At 32.2% G+C, this 26,377-nt stretch overlaps 1 protein-coding gene across 2 annotated transcripts in view; it reads right to left on the bottom strand.

Annotated features, from left to right (window-relative positions):
* The window catches only part of LOC140451119 (NPC intracellular cholesterol transporter 1-like), a 229,349-nt gene that overhangs the window by 184,402 nt on the left and 18,570 nt on the right, over positions 1 to 26,377 (bottom strand). For both annotated transcript variants that reach the window (XM_072544850.1, XM_072544856.1), the window contains exon 2: positions 250 to 444. In XM_072544850.1, coding sequence (XP_072400951.1) covers positions 250 to 444 — 195 coding nt within the window. The remainder of the gene's footprint in view (positions 1 to 249; positions 445 to 26,377) is intronic.

Here is a 26,377-nt window from a genome sequence, read left to right as displayed (position 1 = left end):
AGAGAGAGAGAGAGAGATAAAAGTTCTCCGATGTAAATGATGTCAGAAATGAAATACTGAAATATGCAGGAAAAGATGCTGTACTAAAACTAAGAGAACTTTTTTAACAATATCGTTCTAAAAGACAAATGGCAAACTAGAATGGTAAACGAATAAGTTTTTAAAGCATCTTTAATATAACAAATATACTATACAATTTTGACACTCTAAATTTGGGAGAAAATAAAAAAATCATGACGATATGTTTACCTGTTGGGCGTCGCAACAAGTGGCGCTTGGCGAAATATACGAACATCGCCTTTTAAGTATACTAATGGCTTCTGTATCATTAAGTGCCTTGGCAGGACCATTATATACACAATTTTTACTTAAATCATCTTCGTCTGTATAGCAAACCCCGTACCACACACAGTGACCATCTGCATCTTGACTAGCTTCATCAGCCTGTAATAAAATAAAGACAGTTTATTTAACTATTAACACACTCCTCAACAATAATTGAATCGGATAATTCTAATCGCTCTATATTTTTAATAGCTAATTATAATTTAAATATCTTTTTAATTTAAAAGTACTTTCGAAAGGAATAACTTGTATAGTATACATGAATAGAATAAAATTTATATTTAGTCAATAAACAGAAATAGTTTTGTTTTTGACAATTCAAAGGAAAAAGAATGACAATTTTTGCATACATACATATAATATTTTTGCGAATTTAAACAAACAGATATTTAATATTAACAATTTAAGAAACGACAAACACAGTAAATAAAAATATAAAAACATGAAATATCCTCATAATAGGCAAATACTCTGACCAAACTAGTACTATTGTGTAAAAGCTGAGTACTTAGGTACTCCGTTTTTGAATAGAAACAATGTTTCAAAAAGTGTGATTTGAAAAATTTGATTTTAAGCTTAAACGATAACAAGAAGACTTTTTATTTCGTCTGGCAAAAAGTTATACAAATCAACATCAGTCGATGTTGGTTTGTAAAAGTAATGGATTTTAAAAATAGCTATGAGTCATGCCGATGCAGTACACAAGTTTACCTGTTATTTACAAGGTCATAGCTCTTGTCAAAATCCACTACCTTTACAACGTCGAGTCGATTTTTTATGTTATTTGTCAACTTAAAACGTTGTGCTCTAATAGCATCTCTAGAGTTGGAGTTTATGTTAAACTTACCTTTGTTGGCATGAATTTCAATCAGCGTCTCGTATATATATAGAGTGAAGGTAGTGGCATAATACCTAAGTTCAAAAATAAAGGTTTACAGTGTTCCCTATACTCTGCTCTTGCAAGTATCTTCGCTACTCTTTTTTGTAGGTTAAGAATTCGATCTGCGTGAAAAGAATTACCCCAAACAGTTATTCCGTACTGTAAATGGCTATGGAATAGTGCAAAAAAGCACATTCTAACGGTACTTTTAGGAATCATATAAACTAAGTAGCGTATTAAAAATATACTTGTAGCAAGTCTAGAGCTTAAGTAATCTGTATGAGCACTCCGATCCAAATTATTATCTAGAAAGATTCCTAATAGTTTAATACTATTTTTTGAGATATACTTTCAATCGGAACTAAAAATCAAATTCTGATTTTTCTCTTCATTTAGCCTCAGTCCATTATGTAAGAACCAGTTTTTTGCTTTCTGGGTATCACTATCTATTTTAATTTTTAAATTATGTTGATTAATATCAGTATTAATGAGAGTTGTATCATATGCGAAGCAAACACATTTTATAGGAAAAGTATAGTGAAATAAATCGTTCAGATAGGGTCAATCGACCAATGATTGACCAACATCTAATAGGCCTGTTAAATTTCTATAAAAATAAGAATACGCGACATAGAAGCTCTTTCGTCTCTTTTTAACATGTTTCCAATTCTTAACCCAGAAATTTCAAAACGAAATACAGAAATTATCTCCAAATCTTGTGCTTCGGTCACTGAGGATGGGATTAGGCAATGGTTTTCAGAACTTATCAAATACTTAACGGACACAAAAGTATTAGACATGATGTCTGATCCATCTCGCATTTTTAATGCGGATAAAACCGGCATGAGAACATGTACGGCGTCGGGTCTGGTTCTGGGACCCTCCAAAAATTTTAAAAATCTCTATGAAATCGCAGGTGGGAACGAGAAAGAATCAATCATGGTACTGTGTAATTATGCAGCTAACGGTACGGCAATCTCACCAATGATTGTTTTTCCCTACAAGAGAATTCCTAAAGAACTGGCTCTTTCGGTGCCAAAAGGATGGGCCATTGGAAGGTCCGATTCTGGTTGGATTACCAGTGCAACATTTTTTGAGTATATTGCAAATGTATTTTATCCCTGGCTAGTAGAAAATAGCATATTTCCAGTAATCCTTTTCCTAGATGGATATAAGTCCCACTATAATTTGGATCTTTATGAGTTCTGTATCAAACACAGAATCATCCTTTAGTGTCTGTACTCGAACTCGACCCACATACTGCAGCCTTGTGATGTCAGTATATTTAGACTTTTAAAAGTTGAATGGAAATCAGTATGCCGCCTTCATAAACAAAAGAGTAGTACACCAATTACTCGCCATAATTTTAGTATGCTTTTTAAAGAAGCTTTTGATGAAGCTTGTAAGGAAAGAACCATTATAAATGGATTCAGGATTTGTGGCCTTTATCCATTAAACCCTGACGCAGTTGATTATTCAAAGTGTATCTCGACCCGACGAAATGAAATCTTTCAGAAAAGACTCAGTACCGAATTGCCATTAGAAAATTACAAATGTTCCTTAAAAGTATTTTAACACTACTTACATATCAATAATATTACAAATTTTTCCAAGAACATAGATTCTTTTCGAAAATTCTGTGAACAAAACATACATGAGCCAAAGATTTCGACTACAGTGGCGCTAAATTGCCCACTTCGACTGAATTAGATAATAGACCAGGCGAAGAATTGTTTAACGAGTCGATTTTAAATAATATACCAATATCGATTCGGAAATTAAATCATACTGTTTAGAAATAGTTGAAACGATTATTGACAATGTTTATAATATTGTGGGAGAAAAAGACTTCCAATCTGCGTGTATTGCTATTCCAGTCAAAACTGTCCATTGCACTGAACCAAAGGTCAAGATACCCAATACTGCCCTATGTCAAAGAAACAAAAATACTTTAAGTGAAGTATGGAGTAATCATCTTCACTGGCCACAGCAAGAGAGTGTACCAAAAAAGAGAAACCAAGGTGTGCAAATGCCTTATGCAATTACATCTAATAAGTGGGTGGAATACCATGTTGAACAAGTAAAAAAAAAGGAAAATAATGTAAAAAAGAGAAAACTGGAGACGGATCTAAAAAAAACAATATCTAAAAATAAAAATTTATCCACCAAAGAAACCAAGAAGATCAAACAAGCGATAAAAAAAAGAGGGATCAGACAAGAAAAAAAAATTTGAAAGAGTTGATGGATGAAGTTCGAGAAAGTAAAGGTAATATTAATGACTATAAAAATTTGGATCAAAAATATAACTTTTCTTATTTTAGTTGAAATGAAAGAAAACGAGGCGGAAACAACTAAACCTGACGATGTTGGAAGCAGTGAGGGTAAGATCAAAAATAATATACATATTCTAGTACCATATACATTCTAATAATATATTTATCTATATTTATAGTTTTTAAAGTTGGAGACTTTGTACTCGTGAATTACCAAAATAAGAAGTATCCAGGTTTGATAAAAAATATAGATCAAGAGACCCAAGAATATGAGATTAGTGTTATGGAAAAAATTTAAAAAAATATTTGGAGACGGCTCAAAAGATTAGACCAAATTTGGTATAAAAAAAAGTTTATTTTAAAAAAAAAATTGGAGCTGATATCTTCTGAAGGCACTACATATCAAAAAAATTTACTTAAGTAATCATAAACAATTATATTATTAAAACTTTTTAAGAAATAAACCTATGTTCATTTACTGGTATTGCAGTTTTCATTAATTGGATGAGTCCGTTCATTTACTAGAATTATTGACACTTTTATATAAAATCGGCAAACTCGTTAAAAGTCTATCATAATTTTTAATGTTCCTACTAACAGAGAAATGTTTATACTTATTACTTATTATTGGCTACTGCAACAAATGTAAAACCGATTTGCAGGTCCTCTAACTGAAAACTTATCTTATTTGTTCATTCACTGGTCGAGCGACCCTAAATAAGAAACAAAGTGGGTCCGAATAGCTGTTATTAAGAAAAACTGCCTGTTTTCTATTTGTTAGGTATGATCTAAATAAATTAATGAGTGTTTCCCCTAATACCACATTTATGCATTTTTTCCAACAGTAATTCATGCGAAACACAGTCAAAAGCTTTGGATAAGTCACACAATGTCAAAGACACAAAATGACCTTCCTCCAAGCCATCAACTATATCTCTCACAATTTTCTGTATAGCTAATGTAGTGCTACACTTTTTTCTAAAGCCATATTGATTACAGTAAAGTATTTTGTGTTTTTCTAGATATTCTATCAAACGAACGTTTAGAAAATTTTTGCAGAAAATGGGAATGAGTGAGATGGAACGATAATTTCCAATTTCATCTAAAGCTCTCTTTTTAAACACTGGTAGCACTTTTGTTACTTTTAATACATCTGGGGAAATTCCTTCAGTAAGACAATTGTTATAAAGTATAATTAATTTGTCAATAATTATATCGATTGTTTCCACAATTATTTTTTTGTTTAAGAAATAAAAATCCGTGCAGTGTGAATTTTTCAATCTATGCAAAACATTCTTAATTTAAGTATCACTAACAGGTAATAAGAACAAAGAGTCGCAGGGAGAGTGTACATCTTTCAAAAAATCTATGGCTACATTTTCATTTGTAGAATTAAAAGAACTTCTAATACGTTTAGCTAGTGAAGTAAAGCAATTATTGAAATCGTTTGATGTAATCGCGCTTGGACAGCCTTTTTTATTTTGAAATTTATTTCTGTGATAATTTATAACTTTCCATCTGTCACGAGATATATTTTCTGAATTGGAAAAGAAATTCTCATAAGCCAGTTTTTTCTTTAATGACATTGTTGATTTATAGTGCTTCTTAAACTTTTTATACTCACGATATTCCTTTGTAACATCAGCAATTATCTTGACTGGAAAGATTTTCTCGCATTACTATTAGTTCATCATAAAACAAAGAAATTGGAGCTTTACTATGAGTTCGTGATTTTTTTATTGGAAAATTGATTTCAGTTAACTTTACATACACTTCGTCATTAATTCGGTAATTAATTGATCTAATTCTGTTGCTATTTTGAGAGAAACAACTGAAGCCCAGTCAACATTATTTAACGACTGTTTTAACATCAGGTTGCCATTTACTTGTTATATGTCTTCTGTATGTATTAGCACCATGACTTTTTTCAGATTTTATATTTAAGTAGAGAAATTGAGCAGGATGATCAGAAATACATGGGTCCACAATTCCACAACCAACTATCTCACTGCTTATGTTTGTTAAGATGTTATCTCAACAAGTTGCTGATCTAGTTGTGATTCTAGTATATATATACAATAGCACTAAAGGCCTTAGAGGCCCATGGCTTAAAAAGTTTGTTCTTTCTTCATTTTCGCTTTTCTTTATGTACTGAGATCTTCTCTGGCTCGATATGTGATTTTTCTCCATTCCTTCTTGTTATTCATTTTTCTTTTCTGGCCTTGTAGTCCAATTTCTTCCATATCTTTTTCTACCTCCTGATTCCATCTATTTTTTGGCCTTCCTTTTCTCTTTTTTAAAGTTATAGTGTAGTTCATTACCCTTTTTGAAGTCCTCGTGTTCGGCATCCTTTCTAGGTGACCTCGCCATCTTAGTCTCTGTGCCTTTATGACTCCTATTATGTTAGGTTGATTATATAATTTCTTTAACTCATCATTTGATCTTCTTATCCATAAACCGTCCCTTATTATTCCTCCATATATCTTCCTCAGGATTTTCCTTTCCCATATCTCCAGTAAATTTTGTTCATTTTTTGTCATTGTCCATGTCTCACTGCAGTACGTTACTATTGGTTGTATAGTTGTTTTGTATAACTGTATTTTTGCCTTTCTTGATAAAAACTTGCTTTTCAACATTCCACTAAGAGCATGTACACTTCTATTGCCTGCCATTATTCTAGCTTGTATTTCTTCTTTAATGTTAGGTTTGCGTGATATTATTGTACCTAGGTATGTAAATCTTTCTACCATTTCGAATTCGTATGATAATCTTTCTTCTACTTCTACTTTAAACTTTTGTCCATCCCTGAACTGATCATCTGTCCACTGCATACATTTTGTTTTAGTTTCATTTATGTAAAGTCCCATTTTCTTTGCTGCTTTTACTATTCTCTGTACTATCTCCTGTAGCTCTTTTTTTCCTCTTGCCAGCAACACTATATCATCCGCAAATGCCAAAACTTGGTGTCTTTTATGATATAGGAGTCCTTCTCTATTGATTTTCGCTTCTCGCATTATTTTTTCTAGGCATAAATTGAAGAGTAATGATGACAAAGGATCGCCCTGCCTTAATCCTTCGTTTACTATAAATTTGTCCGATACATGATTGTTTACTTTGACTCTGTTTTCTGTATTCTCTAAAGTAAGATGTATCATGTTACGCAACTTTCTGCTAACTCCCAGTTCCTCAAGGGTCTCTTTTAATTCCTTCCTTTTTATTCTATCGTATGCTTGCTGGAAGTCGATGAATAGCGCTATCGTTGGTAAGTTGTGTTCATAGCTTTCTGCTTGTAATTCTCTGATTATGAATACTTGGTCCGTTGTGCTTCTCCCTCGTCTAAATCCGCATTGGTATTCGCCTATTATATTTTCAACTTCTTTTTCTAGCTTATCTTTTATGGATTTTGATAGGATTTTATATACGGTATTTAGTAACGCTACTCCTCTGTAATTACTGCATTCTGTTTTGTCTCCTTTTTTGTGTAATGGGCAAATAATGGCTTCCTTCCAATCTTCGGGTATTCGTTCTTTTATCCATATCTCCTTTATGATCTTGTATATCCAATTATTTAGCAGTTTTCCACCATATTTCATCATCTCTGCTGTTATGTTATCGCTTCCAGGAGATTTGTTGTTTTTCAGATTTTTTATGATTTCCTCGATTTGTTCTTTGCTGGGTGAATTATCTTCTATGTCTTCTAAGTGTTCGATTCTTGCTTCTGTTTCCACGTATTCTCTTTGGTTTGACTTATTATTGCCATTTAGTAATTCATCAAAATACTCTTTCCATCTTTCGGCAATTTCTGTTTCCCCGCTTATATTATTTCCTGCTTTGTTTTTGACGAATATGGGTTTTTGTTGGAAACCTTTTTTTTCATTTCTAGCACCTTGATATAGGTTTTTTATTTTTTTATTTCTGTAATTCTCTTCTATTTCTTTTAACTTATTTTCTATGTGTTTTCTCTTCTTTTCTCTCAGCACTCTCTTTACTTTTTGTCTTTGCTCCCTATATCTATTCTTTGTCTCTGTTGTTTCTTTCGTGATCATTTCAATCCTTAATGATTTTCTTATTTCTATTTCTTTTTGGCACTCTATGTCGAACCAGTCTTTCCTCTTTTTATTCTCTTGTTTGTTACATTCTTTTGCTGCTTTGTTCATTATTTGCTTTATGTTTTCCCATTTGTTCTCAGTTTGCTCTTCTATTTGTATCTTTTTTAGTTCTCTTTCCATTGTTTCCTCGTATATGTCTTGCTCTTTCTTTGTTGCTAATCGAATTGGGTTATGTATACATTTCTTTTTTTTTATTTTGTTTTTGTTTTCTGGTATCAGTTGCTTAATTTTGATGCCCACCATGTAATGATCTGAGTCGGCGTCTGGTCCTCTGTATGTTCTTATCTTCTTTATACATTGCTGTTCTTCTTTTTCGATTAGCACGTGGTCTATTTGGTTTTTAGTCTTTCTATCTGGCGATATCCAAGTTTCCTTGTGTATTTCTTTTCGTTCGAAATATGTGCTCATTATGATCATATTTTTTTCTCTTGCGAAATCTATCAGGAATTGTCCGTTCTCATTAGTTTCATTGTGTTTACTATATTTTCCTATTGTCGGTCTAAATACTTCTTCCTTCCCTATTTTGGCATTTGCGTCGCCTAGAATAATTTTCATATCATATCTGGGTATATTTTCGATTGTTCTGTTTAATTCATTGTAGAAACATTCTTTGACATCATTATCTTTTTCTTCTGAAGGCGCGTGAATATTTATGAGGGTGATTTTTTGGTATTTTCCCTTGAACCTGATACTACATATGCGGTCTGATACTGGTTTAAACTCTACTAGTGCTTCTTTTAGCTCTTTTCTTATCATAAAACCTGTGCCTAACGTTCGATTCTTTCCACCGCTGTTAAAAAACATTGTATCTTCTATTTCTAATATATCATTTCCCAGTTGTTTCGTCTCCTGTAAAGCTACTATGTCAAAATGGAACTTTTCGATTTCTCTCGCTAAGTGTTTAAGTTTGCCTTCTCCATATGTGCCTCTTACATTCCATGTTCCCAAAAGTAAGTGTTCTTTTCGTAATGTTTTCTTGTGTTTTGGTCCCGTTATCATTTTTTTCCTCTTTTTTCCTTTTTTCGTATTATCGCTAACCTTGTTCTGTGCTTGTTTCGTCAACTTTATTCCAGTAGTACATTTAGTTGCTAGTTTTTTTATGTTTTTTTACATATTGCGCCTTCTTTGTCATTCCACTTCCATTCGCTGTTATTCACCCATATTTTTTTTACTCCAATCTTGACTTCATTTCCTTTATTTCTTTCTTCTTGAGCAATGTTTCTAATTGTTTTCTGTATTTCTCGTTCTTTTGTGGTTGCATCTTCGTTGATATATATTTTGTACTCTTTAATTTCTTTTAACTTGTGCTTTTTTTCCATTATTTTTCTTTTTTCTTCCTGGTTTTCCAATTCAATTAGGCATGTTTTTTCGCCTAACTTGTGAGCATTCCTTATTTTAACCTCTACTCCTATATGTTGTTTGATGAAATTATTGATTGTTCCTTTTAACCTTGCTTGCTCATATGTGTCTATCTTTAGGCCGTACATAACTATGTTATTTATTCGTCGGTGTTTTTCCATAACTTCCATGTTTTTTGTTATTTCTCTGAGTTCCTCCTTGATCTCTATATTTTCTTGTTTTAGTTCTGAATTTTCTTTTCTCAGCTCTCTGTTTTCCATTATGAGCTTTTCTATCGTTTCCTTGCATTCGTGATCCTTGCCGTGATTCTAGTAGAGTCATTAATATTTATGGTTAAGCCAAAAATAGAAATTAGGTCGGGAAACTGTTTAATTCATTAGAAGCTTTTTTGAAATCAATGATGAAATCTCCAATTATTATTATTTCTAAAAAATTAGCAGAGCAAAACACCAATAACTTTTCAAATAAATCTAGAAAAACTTTAAAATATTCATTTACGGTTCTATACAGTGTTACTAAAATAGTTTTAATATCTATAATTTCTAATGCACAAAATTCACCCTCATATTCACATGATATATTAAGAAAACTGGTCGTATAAGATTTTATTATCGCTAAAAATTACAACTTATTACAACTACCTTCCGACAATAAAAAGTTGACAAAAAATACCCATCAAGATTTAATGTTGTTAATTCGTTTTCTCTGGGCCAGTCTTCAGAGAAACATAATAATATTATCTTTTATTTTTTAAAAACATATTAGCTGATCTGTGTGTTTATATGAAAAATATTAACTAGACTAATCCGGTCAGAGTTTACTAAAGATTTTTGTTTAATATAAAATAGTACAGAGTTAATCGAAATAACACTTTCACTTCTGTCTTTTTTGGTTGATGAATCTGGTTTATCTAAAAGATTTATCGACGGAATGTTTTCTGCGAAAAAAAAAAATGATAATTTTTTTTCTTTTTCTTTCTTCTTATTTTTTGTCCTATTATCTAATGATCAAAATCGGCAGGAATGTAATTCGAAATGACAATTGAAATAAATTTTTAATTTAAAAGTACTTTCGAAATGAATAACTTGTATATTATAACTGATAATTTTTTTATTCTTTTTTCCCTCTTCTTATTTCTTGTCCTATTATCTACTGAACACTAACGGACAGAAATGTAATTCGAAATGAAAACAATTCAGTCAAAAAGATGTCGCAATCCTTGGGTTACCTTATTATCAGCAACTAATCGGTGAAATCGCATTAAAAATGTGCCACTCTGGCAATGAATGCGTTTTATACAGGTAGGCTTTTCTCAAATAGAAGTACAGTATCATCATACTAGCCATAACACAATGATCACTAGATTGGGGGCAAACCTGTAAAACCAAAAGGAAGATTAAAATACCCAAAACCCCCTACATACGTATCCGAAAGATTCATATACAGAGAAACCAAAGAGATCAGGATCCTAGATAAAATGAATGAAAAAGCATATGGAATCTTCAACGAACTAAGAAATCATCCGAATGAACTTGACGAAGTTCATTGAATGAAGTCTAATGAACTTGACGATATACGATGAAAACAGACCGACAAGACAGAGAAAACCCAGAAACGAAATAGTGGGGTATCAACCCGAAGAGTGAAGAGAGAAACATGAAAAGATAGTCACATAGTAGGAAACGGGACTCAATGGGTTGACATTGCACTAGACGTGGCAAGTGAAGTAGTTAGAATAGGTTATTTAATAAAAATAGGATAGTGATTCCCCGGAGGAAGTGTAGTTTTCATCGTGATGTCGTGTATTGTCTGTCTCTGGAAATTTCTTTTAACTCATCCATAGGTCTTTAGCATATTTCTGCAATTTGGTCGATCCATCTTGTTAGGGTACTCTTCGTGATCTTCGGCTTTCTACCTTTCCTTGGATAATAGTCTTTCCATGTTTTCTGTGTTTGCTCTCATAACATGTCCAAAGTATTTTAATTATTGGGGATGGACTTTGCTTTAGAGCCGTTTGCTGACCTTTAGTTCAGTTAAAATTGAATCACTTGTCCGGCGATCGATCCACGGAATTCGTAACATTCTCAAACAGAACACTTCTGCGAAGTATATCTTTCTTCTTTCCGCTTTTCATAGGGTCCAAGATTCACATCCGTATGTCAGTATTGGGAACATTAAGCAGTTGATTAACCTCATTTTTAGAGTTCGTGAAATGTGAGTCCTTCCATAATTTGGCCATCTTTCCTACGGCGACTTTTGCTAGATCACATCTACGTTTTATTTCTTCCTGTAGTGACCCCGTGTTTTTGATTAATGATCAAAGATATAAATATGAGCTCACAACCTCAAACAGGTCAATCGTGGTTATGTGTCGATGATTGTTATCTTTCGTTTTCAACCAGTTTCCAGTTTTGAGGTATATTCTGCTTATAAACCTGTATAATAACTTTGATATTGTTTATGCCGTACGCGTATATGTAGGCTCAATCAAAAAGCGGTGAAAAAACACACTTTCCAAAAAAAAAAGATAACCTTCTATGACCAATAGGAACCAAGATGGCATTTTATTCTTAAAATCACACTTTCATTGTTTATTAACATTAAGAGCTGAAAATTAAAAGGATTCTAAATGAAGATCTATTTTGTAAAAGACAAAAAAAAATTGACAAAGAAAAATTGCCAAAAAACTAGTAGAAGAAAAACAACCAGGGAGATATGATACCAAAACGGCAAGGCAAAGGAATACGACCATCGAAAACGAAAAAATAAACACAAAAGAAAGGCAACAATCCAAGGATATAATAAAAATTGGGAAGTGAAATGTGAGAGGTACTTATGGGCAGGGAGCTTTAAGAAACTTAAAGCAAATTATGGAAAAATATACAATACATATCCTTGCCCTGCAAGAAACGAAACAACTAGGAAATAAAATAATAAAAATAGGAAAGAGCACACTGTTCAGGAGTGGGGGGGGGGGGGACAAGAGATATTTTGGAGTGGGATTCATGGTGTCGAAGTACAAGCAGTTGTAATTTTTCAACCAATATCAGACAGACATGTTATTTGAGAGTAAGAGGAAAGTATAGGAAGATAAGTATCATTAATGTACATGCACCCACTGAAGATAAATACTTAGAAACCAAAACAGAGGTCTACGAAAAGCTAAGCACCCTAATAGGGAATATACAGAAATACGATATAAAGATAATCATTGGTGACATGAATGCGAAAGTCGGAAAAGATGAAATATATAGAAGAATAACAGGGGAACGAAGTTTCCATAAAGAATCAAATGAAAACGGGAAAAAGTTAATAGAATTTGCTACAGAGAACAAAATGAAGATAGCTAGCACAAGGTTTGATCACAAAGACATTTATAAGGTAACATGGACTTCTCCCGATGGAAAAATAAAAAATCAGATAGATCATGTTCTAATTGGAAGCAAACATGATAAGGAAATAATCGATTGCAGGAGTTACAGAGGGGCAGATACCAACAGTGACCATACACTAATAATAGGAAAACTAAAACAAGAACTTCCAATAATACCAAAACCTGTTAGAGATAGATTGAATTACCAATTAGACCGCCTTCAAGAAGCTGGTTGTTAACAGACTAGAGGAAGAAATGAATAAAAAACTAGAGAATCCAGAAGAATTAAACAGATGGGCGGAATATTTCGAAAATCTATTAAATACAGACTCACAAGAGGAACTTAAGGGAAATGAGAATTGGCAAGAAGATCAAGAAAGGACATGCGAAGAACCAACTCTGAATGAAGTCAAAGAAATAAGAGACCTAAACAACAACTTTAAGGAAGGTGGCGAAAGATTGAAGGAAAGAATATTTCACTTGACACTAATAATTTGGCAAAAGGAAGAAATGCCGAAACAATGGAATAGTGCTCTTATTTGTCCTTATCTGTAAAAAAGGAGACAAAACGGAGTGCGAAAACTATAGAGGTATAGCACTATTAGAAGTAGTCTATAAAATACTTGCAAAATAAAATATGATAACAAAGTGATTGGAGAATACCAGGGAGGTTTCATATCAGGAAGAACAACTACTGATCAAATAAGTATGTTAGAATAGAGGTTTAAAACAAGGGGATCCACTATCAACGAATTTATTCAACCTAGTATTAAAACAAATCGAAGAAGATCAAATATAAGCACAAACAGGACTATTTTCAATAGCAGGGAACAGTAAATTCATTATTGAAAGCAAAAAATGTGTCAAGAACAGCTAAATTGCGAGTCTACGTGACAGTAATCAGACCCACAATAATGTATGCCATTGAAAGGCGGATTATGAACCAACAGGAAGAAAAGAAAGTAGAGATCTGGGAAATAAAGGTGATCAGAAAATCTTCGGAGGAATAAAGACGGCAGAGAATATTTGAGGAAGACAAACGAATAAAGAAATAATGAGGATGTATTGAAAACCAGCAATTACGAGAAAAATACGAGCCCAAAGAGCTAAATGGCTTGGTCACATTATACAAATACCAGAGAATCGAAATGTTAAAACAATACTGAACGAGGGAGAAATGGGGAAAAAAAAGAAGAGGACGTCCAAAGAAGAAATGGTTGGAAGCAGTAAAGCAAGAGCTTGTCAGAAAGAGGCGTGAGAAATTGGAGAGAAAAAGCAAGGGACCGGAAAAATGGAGGGAAATAACCAAGTTTTTAGAAGCCAGGAGGCTACAAGGCCTGTAGCCTAATATTGTACTTTGCAAACATTTGCAAAATATTAATATTGGACATAAATCATCAAAAACATCTGGAAAATATTTTTCAAAATTTAAACCTAAAGTAAATAAAGACCCTCAATCAGAAGTTTCGGCAAAATGGCAAATTTGTCGAAACGTTTAAGCCAAAGTTAAATAGTTTTATTTACATCAGACCGACAAACCCAGGAAATAAAAAAGTTTCTATTTAAATATTCACGGTCAGGAAATAAACTAAAAAATAAAAAATAAAATATATATATATATATATATATATATATATATATATATATATATATATATATATATATATATAAGTATAAAGTTAACATGACATGCTCCTTTTCTAACTTGGCTGCACCGTACTGAAGACGACCAATAGTCAGAAATACGTATATACGTTTGCCTTCCATCGATATACGTTTTTTGTTTGGTTTTCTGATTTGCGAGACATGTCACTACATTTTACTCTTTCTTTCTAAAAACCAAAAATATTTAACGCGGAGTCAAACCCGGAAAACAACTGAAACCACATATAGCTCCCGCGGAAATTTCAAATTCAATATATATTATATATATATATATATATATATATATATATATATATATATATATATATATATAATATTATGTATACAATAAAATCCGCAGAATGTATAAGGTTTATTATATTATATTTAAATTTTTTATATTATTATTTTGTATGGCACTTATCTTCCTTAAACTTTTATTGGCAAAGCGAACTTTTTGCTAGAAAATTTTAATCTATATATATATATATATATATATATATATATATATATATATATATATATATATATATATATATATATATATATATATATATTCTATTTTATCTTATTTTGTTTGGTTTCCGATGCAGTTGGTGCACTCATAAAAAAAAATCAAAACCTCGACAAATACAATTTTATTATTACCATAGTTTTTTCAGCGTTTAAGTATACGATTTAGCTTTTTGGGATATTGTTGTATAATGCAAATACTAATGATCACGCTAATTTTTAAAGGTGTGCATATGATATCCATAGTGTGCTTAAAAAATATGTATCTTTACAAAATTAATCACGCATAAGGCTGCAACGAAAACAGTGTTACCTAGGGTTTATTTTTGATGGCACAGATTTCTACAAACCATAGATTTTATTGTTTTTCAACAACGAATAAAATGCTGATAACAAAATTTTTACATCATAAACGCTGAAAAAGTTAGAGGGGAAACTTTAAAATTTTGAAATTGATAAAATGATTGCTACGCATATTAGTTTTATTATAAGTCTGTTATCCTTAGTGGCACACCTTTCATACTAGGTTACACTCATCTGGCGACGTTCGTCGCCAGGATTGACAATTTAATTTTTATTGTATTATTACCTAGAATCTTATTTATTTTGTTATTTAATTATTTCGAATATATTTTTATTTACTTTAAACCTGAGTTTTACTGAGTGTGCTGCCTAAAAGAGCTACCCCTCACATTCTTCGTCTTACAAACTATTCAATAATTTAAAAAAATAGCCTGAGGACATTCTAATATACTGGTAAATAGTATATTTATTAAAAACAATTTCAAAAAATCATTTAGAAGTCGTCTGAAGGATAATAAGTCGAGGCATCTATGAAATTAAAAATAATGGAGATTATTTTATATATATATATATATATATATATATATATATATATATATATATAACTATAATTTGTGTCGAGCCTTTGCGCCTCGGGACGCGCCTCGGAAGTAAATGTTCAAAGTGGGTTCCGTTGTTTTGTAAACAATAATAGAGTCTATTTTCAAATTTTGCACGAACTTTGGCAAATGTTCTAGTAATAGCGCGACATCCTTGAGTAAATCTTTCTCGCAATTCCCCAAGTGACGCAGGTCGAGTTTTATTAACAACTGACTTGAGGTAACCCCATCGAAAAAAGTCTGGCGACCTCGATGGCCACTCAATAGGACCTCTCCTTCCAATCCATTTGTTCGGATAATTAGTATCCAACCAGTGCCTAACTGGAGCTGTATAGTGAGGAGGTGCTCTATGTTGTTGGAAGTGCAGCAAATCTTCGTCTAGACCTAGCTTGCCTTGATCGTCCCTTTGGTTCTCTAATTCATGCACAATTAAAGTTTCGATGGTGTTTTCCAGCATATCGAAATAAATGTCTCCACTTAAATTGCCTGATATGAACAATTATAACATCGCCTAATATTCCTGCCCAAACATTCAGTTTTGAAGGATAATGAGTGTGACCTTCTCTGAATTGATGCGGGTCCGCATCACTCCAGTACCGACAGTTTTGTTTATTTACATTACCATTAAGCATAAAAATACATTCATCAGTGAAACAAATATTTTTAACATTCTCAGTTCAACGCGAATTCTTTGTCATGGATTACAAAACTTAATTCGTCGGTCTGGATCATCACCGCCTAGATCTTGAAGAATTTGTGTTTTGTACGGATGAATTATGCCAAACACCTTTCTAACCGACTCATGTGAAAGTCCTGTCAGCAGATATTTGACGTGTTGATGCAGTAGGCTCTACTGCACAATTTCCACGAACCTCAATTTGGGATGCTTCATTCAGTAATCTTGGGGTATCCCTTTTTTGCACTGATTCCATTTCTCTAAACTTTTCAACTAAATCGCGGACGTACACGTGACTTTATTGTCAGTGTGTGACATTTTTGTCCGGATGCCTTTCATGAAATATTTGAGCTGTTCGTAAGTAACACTCGTTCTGGGAGGAAAATGATCTCCACGAGTTCGGGTATACTGTAAACCATCGTGACAACTACAGCTGAATGACAGTACCGATCGTACAAATGATGAAAACTAATGATTTAAAATTTTCAAATAAACCAAAAATTATTGAATCTGATATATGAATATAATTATTAAACAATAATTATACAGGGTCATCAATAGAATCAACAAAAACCTCATTAAAGTTGCCATTTAAGCCAAAGTTTCACAATTATTGCTTCACCCTGTATAATTATTATTTATACCATTGGATAACATTTTTTATAGTCTTTTAAATTATGTATCACAAGTAGGGGTTTGCAATTTAAACTTTTTTGGTTGTGGTGGGTGGGGCCTAGGGGGTTGATGGGGGTGAGTTCTGTTTTATGTCCTTTTAGTTCCCCCTTACTATCCTAGAAACGGTTTCAAGCATTTTTCGATATCAGCTTTTGTTCGTGAGATATAGACCATTGTTTTAAAATTGACACACTGTATAACTAAAAATATTTTCCTTATCAAAAAATTTGTCATGTTTACACGGGATTATTATAGCTGTGATAGTATAACATGTAAAAAGCTGATAAGAATTTTCTAATAACTCAGTGCTGATGTCATGTCAAGTGGTCTGTTGATAATACATTTAAAATGATTTCTTAAAATATATTTGTCAGGAAACAAATATGATGGAAACTTAAAATATAACATACCGACAGACATAGGATGGAAGATAGGAAAAAGTACCAAAGTATACGAATTACAGCATGAAACATCTACCTACAATGGATGTTTATATGAATTCATATGTAGGGGGATTTCGTCCCTATCCAATACTAATTTACATCAAACGATATCTTTTTTTTGAAAAAATGAAAAAGGAAAATTTTGTATTTTATTATTTAATAAAAAATTCTTCTAATACTTTTATTTTATCTGACTCATTTATATTGACAATTCAGACATATATTATACATTTTAAAGTAGACGACTTTAAAATGATATTGCCAATATTTCTGAGTTGCGTTCCTGGGACGACTTTATTGTAACATAGTTCACTCGATTACATGAAATCCACTTTAACTTGAGAATACCCGTAAGAAAAAATCATAGAGCTTGTGATTCTTCTTTAAAAAGATAATGCCATGATGACAGTAAAATTCAAATAGAAGCATTTTTCACCAAGTAACAAATAACAAAATTTGTTTAATTTATTAATGTTTGTATTTTGAGAACGATTTCCAAAATGGAAATTGAAACAATTAACTTATTTTAAACTTTAGTTTTGGCTTATTCCCATTAAAATAGTAATTACCATTAGATATAGTCAGTTTAGCTGGCGCAAATAATGAAGAAATAGAGTTGTTAGAAATACGAATATTATAGGTATAATGAAAAACAAAATTTTTTTTATTTTATTTATTTAATACACGGGATAACCCCATTAACAGTTTAAATTACAATATACAATATCACATTTAGGATTCAAAACTTGAAATTACTTATCAATACAAAATCAATATTAAAAAGTTAAAAAAAAAATGGGACTTAAAAATATAACAAGAACAAAATTCAACAATCCCAATATACATATCACAAAGCAAGAGATCTTTTTAATTGAGTTAAAGTTATATTGAAAATATCAAAATCGCGAACATGTATCTATCCAATGGGTTGTGAATACCATAGATTGTTCTGTGGAAAGGAATATTGAAAACATTGTGGTAACGTAGAGCTTGAGGGGGAACATAATTAATCCATGTATGATCTTATATATAAATATAGCTCCTGACATATCACGACGGTTCTTGAGTGAGGGTAAAGATAATTGTTGTTCGATACGGGAATAAATATGATTTTCAATAGTTGTGTGGACGTGGTAAGCACAATATCTCAAAAATGTATGCTGGACTCTTTCTATGGTATCAGTATTGTTCTGAAAGTAGGGTGACCAAATAATTGAACAGTATTCCAAAATAGCTCTAACTAAGCAACAATACACTAATCTTGTTGAATTAATGAAGAAATACTTGCAATTCCTAGTAACGAAACCAAGAAGTTTAGATGCCTTTATTGAAATAGAGTTTATGTGGTCACAGAATGTAAGATTCTCATCGAAAATAACACCCAAATCCCGAATAAAAGAAACATAATTCAGTGGTTGATTATTAATAGTATAGCTTGTTGCAATTCTATTGACTTTACGAGTAAAACTCATAAAACAACATTTTTTTACATGTAAGTGGAGTTTGTTCTGGTTGCAATAATTTTGTAGTCAGTCTAAGTCATTTTGTAGCAAGGCTTGATCTTTTAAACTATATATAACTTTCCAAAATTTCAATTTATCTGCCAACATTAGACATTTGCTATTTAGGAAACAGGAAGTGATGTCGTTAACAAAGATATTAAAAAGAAGTGGAGAAATGTGGCCTCCTTGAGGAACTCCAGATGTTACTGTGATACTGTCAGACTGTGATACTGTCTTGACTCTTTGACTTCTCCCAGATGTAGAGTTTTTAATCCATACAACAAACCTGACATGAAAGCCTACATTAATTAATTTGGAAAAATCTGTGTATATTGCATCTACCTGTTTACGATCTTCTCTTAGTTAGATAATATATCAGATTGATAGCAAACCAAGTTTGTGGCAGTGGATTTTTTGCTATGAAAACCATGTGGTGATTGAGATATTAAGCCTCTACATAACCAAGAAAGTTGCTTTGCTATGAGACTGTCGAAGAGCTTGGGGATTGCAGATTTTATACAAATGCTACGATAATTTTCAATATTGTCTTTCTGGCCATTTTTAAATATAGGAACAACATAACTTTCTTTCCATGAAGAAGGAAACACAGAGGTTTCCAGAGATCTATTCAACAATATAACAGGTGGTATTACAAGGGTACAGACACACTTTTTTAATAAAACATTAGACACTCCATCTGGACCAGCAGTAAGCTTATTGGCTTATCATTTAATATATCGGTCATGGTAATTTTAGGACACATATTTGTACTAAAGTTGCTATTTAATGGATGGATAGGTATGTAAAGGTTGTTGTTATTTGGTGAATACACAGTTTGGAAGAAGTTCATAAATAAATTAGCTATGTCTTCACCATTTGTTGCAGATTGGACCATTAATAATCATGAAGATTTATTAACTAAAAATAATAATAAAACTAAAAACAATAATCATTAAAGAAAACAAAACATACAAAAAATTTGATCAAATATCTATATAAATATAAGTGAAGTTGGACGTATTTTTTCTTTCTACACGTAATTTGTCAGGTTATGTCAAAATAAGTGATCTTTAAATAAAAGTCCTCTGGTCTGTATTTAATTTAAATACGGACGGCGTTTATTAAAGCACAATAATAAAGGCTGCAGGATAAAATTCTATGAAACTGAGCATTGACCAAAGGTCCAACTGACACTACTATAGGAAATCAACTGATGAAATATGAAATTATATAGATTACTTTCTGTAGATTGCATAATCCAGATCTCACACTCAAACCTGTCGGTAATAATTAGGGTGTTAGTTTATGGCCAACTGAAATGGACGTTGAGTATGAATACAAGAAATAGACTAAAAAATCTATTAGATAGTGGGTAGTTGACTACAATAAAAAGGTCTACCGAACACTATCAATACTGTAGAAAAGAAGAAATCGAACTATGAAATTAAAATACTAAAAATTAAAAATCAAAATTGAAATCCGAGTGTATAAATGGGGTATAATCCAAATAGTTCAGTTAAACCCACAGTCAATAAGAGAACCATAAAATTAAAATGTCAAAGCATTAAATATCAACTGACCAACAGTGCGAGATGTTGAAATATACAACTGTGGAGATGGTATATCTAAATTACGAAGAGATATGGAGAGTGTATCAACGCCAACTATGGATCAATTGATCCTGAACAAGCTAGTTTTGTAAATTATTGAAGAATAAAATAGTAATATTAATCAAAATATGAAATTAATAAATTCTTAATGGGTATACTCAGTGCAGGAAGTCTAAACAGTCGAGCTGGGTCCCCTACGAGGTGAAGCTGCAATAAAGTTTTTAAAAATAGGTTTAAATTTAGTACAATTTAAATTAATGTGAGTATTAAGACAGTGAGAGTTTTCATTTGTTTCCCTTGTAATCTCCAAATCTTCCAATAAATCCAACTCCAAATAGTTTTTCTTTCTACTAATGACATCCATGTAATCCAACTCCAACTAGTTTTTCTTTCTACTAATGTCATGTAAAATAGATGAACCAGTATTGATGTTAAAATTGTGTTTACTGGATATTAAATGTTGACCAAAACTTGAAGAGTTTGGTCTTTTCAAATGTTCTTTAATTCTAGAACTTTCGAATGGTTCAACCTACATAAGAGGCATCACAATCATCAGATTATTAATTTAATTTATTAATTAAATTAATTTTAAATACCACGTTTGTCAAGTGCGTTCATCCTATCTTTGGTGTTGATTAAAAAGGAACCTAAAGTGTTTTGTGATTTAAAGGAAATTTTGATGTCTTCAATTGTAGAAGTAAAAAGTTTTGATATTTTTTGGAAATTTTGCTGATATAAGTAAAGTAGAAATATCTGATGTTATTTGTAGCATTGGGTTGAAGCAAACATTGTGATGAATAAGCAAGCTTTTCTGCAATTTCAAGTTTAGCTCTAGTTAGAAGCTTATGGATAATGTTGGGATCATAACCATTATTGAAAGCAATTTGCTGGAGAGTATTAAGTTCTAAATTGAATTTATCATTAGAAAGTGGAAATTTTGATTAGCCTATAAATGTAACTGTTGAAAGCAGTCATTTTATGTTGGGTTGGATGATTAGATGTTCCATGTATAACATGATCTGTTTGAGTAGGTTTTCTGTAAATATTGTACCCTAGAGAATTTTTTTTACGAGATAGTCATATCCAAGAAGTTCAACTTATTGTAAGATTCTGGTTCCAGTGTAAAAGAGATGTTAGGATGGAGGTTATTAAGATCATTCAGAATCTGTAAAGCATCTTCTTGAGTTCCCTGTATGAGAGCTATACAATCATCAACATATTTTGACCAAAAAACTATTTTGTTGTTGTTGTTAACAAATTTCTGTTCTAAGCTGTCTAAGAAAATATAAGCTAAAAAAGGTGATAATCGGGACATCGCTAAACCTGTTGTTTATATATTTTTTGATTAATTTGGAAGTCCTGATCAAAACAAAATTTAAGCATAGTTAAGATGGCATCTTTGTCTTTTGCTGATATGTTGCGATTGTTTAGAAGGTTGTGTACTAAAGGTAATGTTTCATCTCTTGGTACAGAAATAAACAAATTGGAAACATCAAAAGAAACTAAATAAAAACTCTCTTCTATTTTAATGTTATTTAAAAGTTCTATTAGATCTAAAGAATTCGTAATGGAGAACTTAGGTTTAAAATTAGTGATAGACTGAATTGTGTTGTAAATAAACTCTGATAATAAAGAAACTGGAGTGTTACAGAAACTTACAACAGGCCTTATGGGACAATTGTGTTTATGGATTTTAGGAAGTCCATATAACCTAGGTGTTATAGGATTAGATACAGTTAACTTTCTGTTGTTATATTTAGTAATAGTATCATTAAATAATTTAACCATTGCTTTTGTTTTATTAGTAAAGGTGTGAAGTGGATTTTTTTCCAAAATTACAAAACTGTTACCTGAACGGAAATATTCTACTTTCTCTATGTTACATAGAGAAAGTAGAATCAGGTCGCAGTTTTCTGTGATCTATCTAAAGCCTTTGATTGTGTCAATCACAAAATACTTCTTAATAAACTAGAAAGATATGGTTTTAGAGGCACTACTCTAAAGTGGTTCAGTTCATACTTGGAAGACAAATGCCAGTCTGTATCAATCAATGAGCGCTACTCTAGTAATATCTTTATTAATTGGGGAGTACCTCAAGGCTCTGTCTTGGGTCCTATCTTTTTCTTGATATATTTTAACGACATAACTAACCTCGACATTAATTGCCGGTTTACTATATTTGTAGATGATACCACAATTTTATGACAAAACAAGGACTCTAAGGTACTGAACAAGATTATTAGTAGTGATATGCTAAAAATCTTTGAGGGGTGCAACGCTAATCATTTGACATTTAATTTTTCAAAAACCAAATTAATTTCTTTTAAGAGTGATCTAAACATTATTACTCTTGTAGCATGTGTAAATTCCTTATAACCATCGAATATTTAATGTATAAAATTTGTTTGGTACACCCCTGGGCTATATATAAAATTTCGTTGAGTTTCTGTTTATATTGTGACGTAAGCGTCTGGACACATCGAAGAAAAATTCCGCTGCCATTTTAACTGCGAAGTAAAAATATGGTCGTATTTTACGTCTTAGTTCTGCAATTTTCAAAGCTAAAGAATGATCAAGGTTAGATATCCTGAGCGCGTCGTTTGAAAATAATTTCGATTGCCTAGCCCCTTTGACTTGTAGAGAGGTGAGAGGAAACGGAGGAAGCCGGTACACAGAGAATGAGGCAAGGTCAAATTCAAGTTGGGTTTGAGATTTTAAAGAGAGGAGACGCGGCGTGGGTAGCCTGAAGAAACCGGCAAATTTGTTTATAAAAAAGTGAATTAAACTCGAATGTAATGTGTCAATTTTTGTCAGAGTAAGCACTGTTTTGTTTTCATGCTGTGTCTCATCTGAGAGATTTGTAAGATGGCGTTTCAAACAAGTTTAAAAGATACCCACATGGTTCCAAGCAAAAGCTAGAGTGTTCTAAAAGCCAAGTTTCCATGATTGCGTCGAGATAATCCAGTGCCCAGCTTCCATCCTCATTTTGTTTGTCCCTGTTGTCATTCCAGACTATTTTTGCAGCTTGTGAGACGCATTTGTGTTGTTTTGCAGTGAGTTTTGAATTCAGTTTCAACCCCAGAACTTTAAAAGGAGATATAACATTTAGTGAAAATAGGTACTTTTCTTTGTTAAATTTTTTAAAAGTAAAAATAAACATTTTCCATCAAAAATTGCTTTCATGACAAGTTAATAAATTGTAATAAGTAATTTAATATTAACATATTACAGCTGCCTTTATTTTCTTGACATTTGGTACATACCTAACCAAAAATTTAAAATTCCTTTTGTTTTGTTTTTAAAAAGGTTAACCTCCATGCATAGTTCCATTTAAAAAGATTTTTTCATTTGTAATAATTTATCTACGACCCAGCTCTCCAAACAAACCAAGAGCAGCCGTTCGCAAACGTTTCGGTTTGTTTTGCTTACCCTATCTTCACCCTAATAGTTTCTGTCCCAATTTTCAACCCCCTATAGTAATTAGTAATACCCTATGTGGTAGGCAAAATAACTGTCACACTCTGGGTAATGAAGGCATTTGTTCTGACACCGTAAACAAATTTTTAGGTCTCTATATTGATAATAAACTTAAATTTGGGCAACACACTGTATTTTTAAGCAAAAAGATATCATTGGGTTGCTTTGCGGTAAAATCAATTGCTCACCATTTAGATTTCTAGATTGCAAAAAGTGTTTATGTGGTTCTGATTGAATCTAATTTGAGATGTGGTATTGCCTTTTGGAGTAGCTGTTCTCCTCATCATTTCAGTAGAAATTTTATGCTACAAAAGACAGCACTCAGATATTTATACAAGGTCAAGTTTGGTACATCATGCAGGCCTCTGTTCCGGAAACATGGTATCTTGACACTTCCTTGCATGTATATCCTTGAATTAGCGTGCTTAATTTTTAAAAAACATAAAGGGGATATTCGGACAGATTCCCCTTATAACACTCGTCTAAATTATGTTATTCCACTTTCTTCTTCTATATTAATTAAAAAATCATTTATTTACACCAAATCATCATTGGATTTATTTACACTGGAAAGAAAGTGTTTAATCACCTACCACTCGATATAAGATCCTCAAGCAATATTTTTGTATTCCGAAGAGCAATCAAGAATCAATTGGATTAAAACACTTTCAAAAAAATTAAAACTTGAAAAACAAAAAATAATAAGAAGAAACTTGGTAGGTTTACGGAAGTTACGATAGATGCGGCATCATTGCATCCTCTGGCGAGCGATATTGCTGCGATTGGTGCACGTGATCCTAGCTGTCGTAATGTGCAATAGGACTGCGTTACCCTTGCTTAGTTTATTTTAAACTGCCCCGTTGTATGTGCACATTTTGTCATCGCGCATTGTTTCTTTAATATTTTAAAAGTATTTGTTCGATATGTCCACGAGTAAGCCTTCGACTTCAAAACGAAAATACGAAGATGATATTGCAATTCGCGATTTTCAACCTGCTTGGGAAGAACAATTTTTATTTACTAATCGTAATACTTCAAAGCCTGTTTGTTTGATATGTGGATTGTCTGTAGCAGTTCCGAAAAAATTTAACCTGGAACGACATTATAAACAACTGCATAAGGACTTCAGCAACAAATATCCTATTGGTTCACATTTGCGAGCCGACTTTATTGAAAAAAAAAAGAAAACCCTAGCCAGCCAACAGTCACTGTTTCAGAAGAGAAGTGATGAAATGGAAACTATGGTTAAAACATCATATGAACTTTCTCTGCTGTTAGCCCGGAAGAAAAAAGCCTACTCTGATGGAGAGGAGATAATTAAAAATAGTCTGGCAATATTTGCTAAAAATGTGGGAGATGTAAAGATCAAAAATATGGTCGATAATATTGCATTATCCCGAAATACAGTCATGCGCCGTATAGATGATATGGACCAGGATGTTGTTTCCCAAATTATAAGTGGATTAAAATCCTGCAAATTCTTTTCTTTAGCGTTGGATGAAAGTTGTGACAACACAGAAAATGCGCAGTTAAGCATTTTTGTCCGTTATACCAATGATAATTTTGAAAATGCCGAAGAGCTTCTGGATTTGCGCCAAATAGTCACAACAACAGGAGAGGACATTTTTCAACAGCTTAAAAACGTAATCTAAGTCAACAAAGTTGAATGGTCAAAATTAGATAGTGTTTGTACAGATGGAGCTCCTTGCATGGTTGGTAGACTAAAGGGGTTTGTTACATTACTGGAAAACTATTTGGGAAGAAAAGTTTTTAAGTACCATTGTATTATTCACCAGGAAGCTCTTTGTGCCAAGGACCTAAACATGTCATCTGTTGTTGACCCTGTAACACGCTGCATTAACAAAATACGAGCTCGGGCATTGAATCGACGACAATTTCGAGAACTGTTCGCGGAAGAAACGGAGCAAGATGGAGAGTTACTTCTCCATTGCAGTGTGCGCTGGCTCTCCAAAGGAAATGCACTCGAAAGGTTTTGGAACTTGAAGGAGTGCGTCTTAAAATATTTGCAAGAAAACAATGAACTACCCAGTGAGTGCTCGTTACTTAATGATAAAGATTTGCTTTGGGATTTAGCTTTTCTCACTGATATTATGAGACATTTAATTTTATTAAATTTAAGATTACAGGGAAAAAATTGTATTTTTCCTACTCTAGTTGGTCATATATCTTCTTTTGTGAATAAACTTATGCTTTTTTGTAACGATTTTGGAGAACAGAGATTGACACATTTCACATTAATGCAGGAATTAGCCAACAAGGTCAGTAGAACTCCAAATTATGACAAATTTAAAAACCTTATATCTATTTTGCTAGGTTCATTCAATACCCGGTTTGAAGATTTTCAAAAAGACAAAATGAATGTTGACCTTTTCATAAATCCTTTTTCTATTTCTCTGCAAGATATCAATTGTTACTCAGCTGAAATACAGATCGAAATTATTGATTTACAGAACCACACTATACTAAAAACCAAATATAGGGAAATAATTTCAACTGTTACTGATCCCAATTATATTGAATTTTGGAAATTTGTACCAGCAAACAATTTTCCTAATTTACACGAGTTAGCTCTAAG

The sequence above is a fragment of the Diabrotica undecimpunctata genome, chromosome 1 (genome assembly GCF_040954645.1).
Source record: "Diabrotica undecimpunctata isolate CICGRU chromosome 1, icDiaUnde3, whole genome shotgun sequence".
Taxonomy (NCBI): domain Eukaryota; kingdom Metazoa; phylum Arthropoda; class Insecta; order Coleoptera; family Chrysomelidae; genus Diabrotica; species Diabrotica undecimpunctata.
Note: the sequence above shows the minus strand (reverse complement) of the source record. Positions and strands in the feature narration are given on the sequence as shown.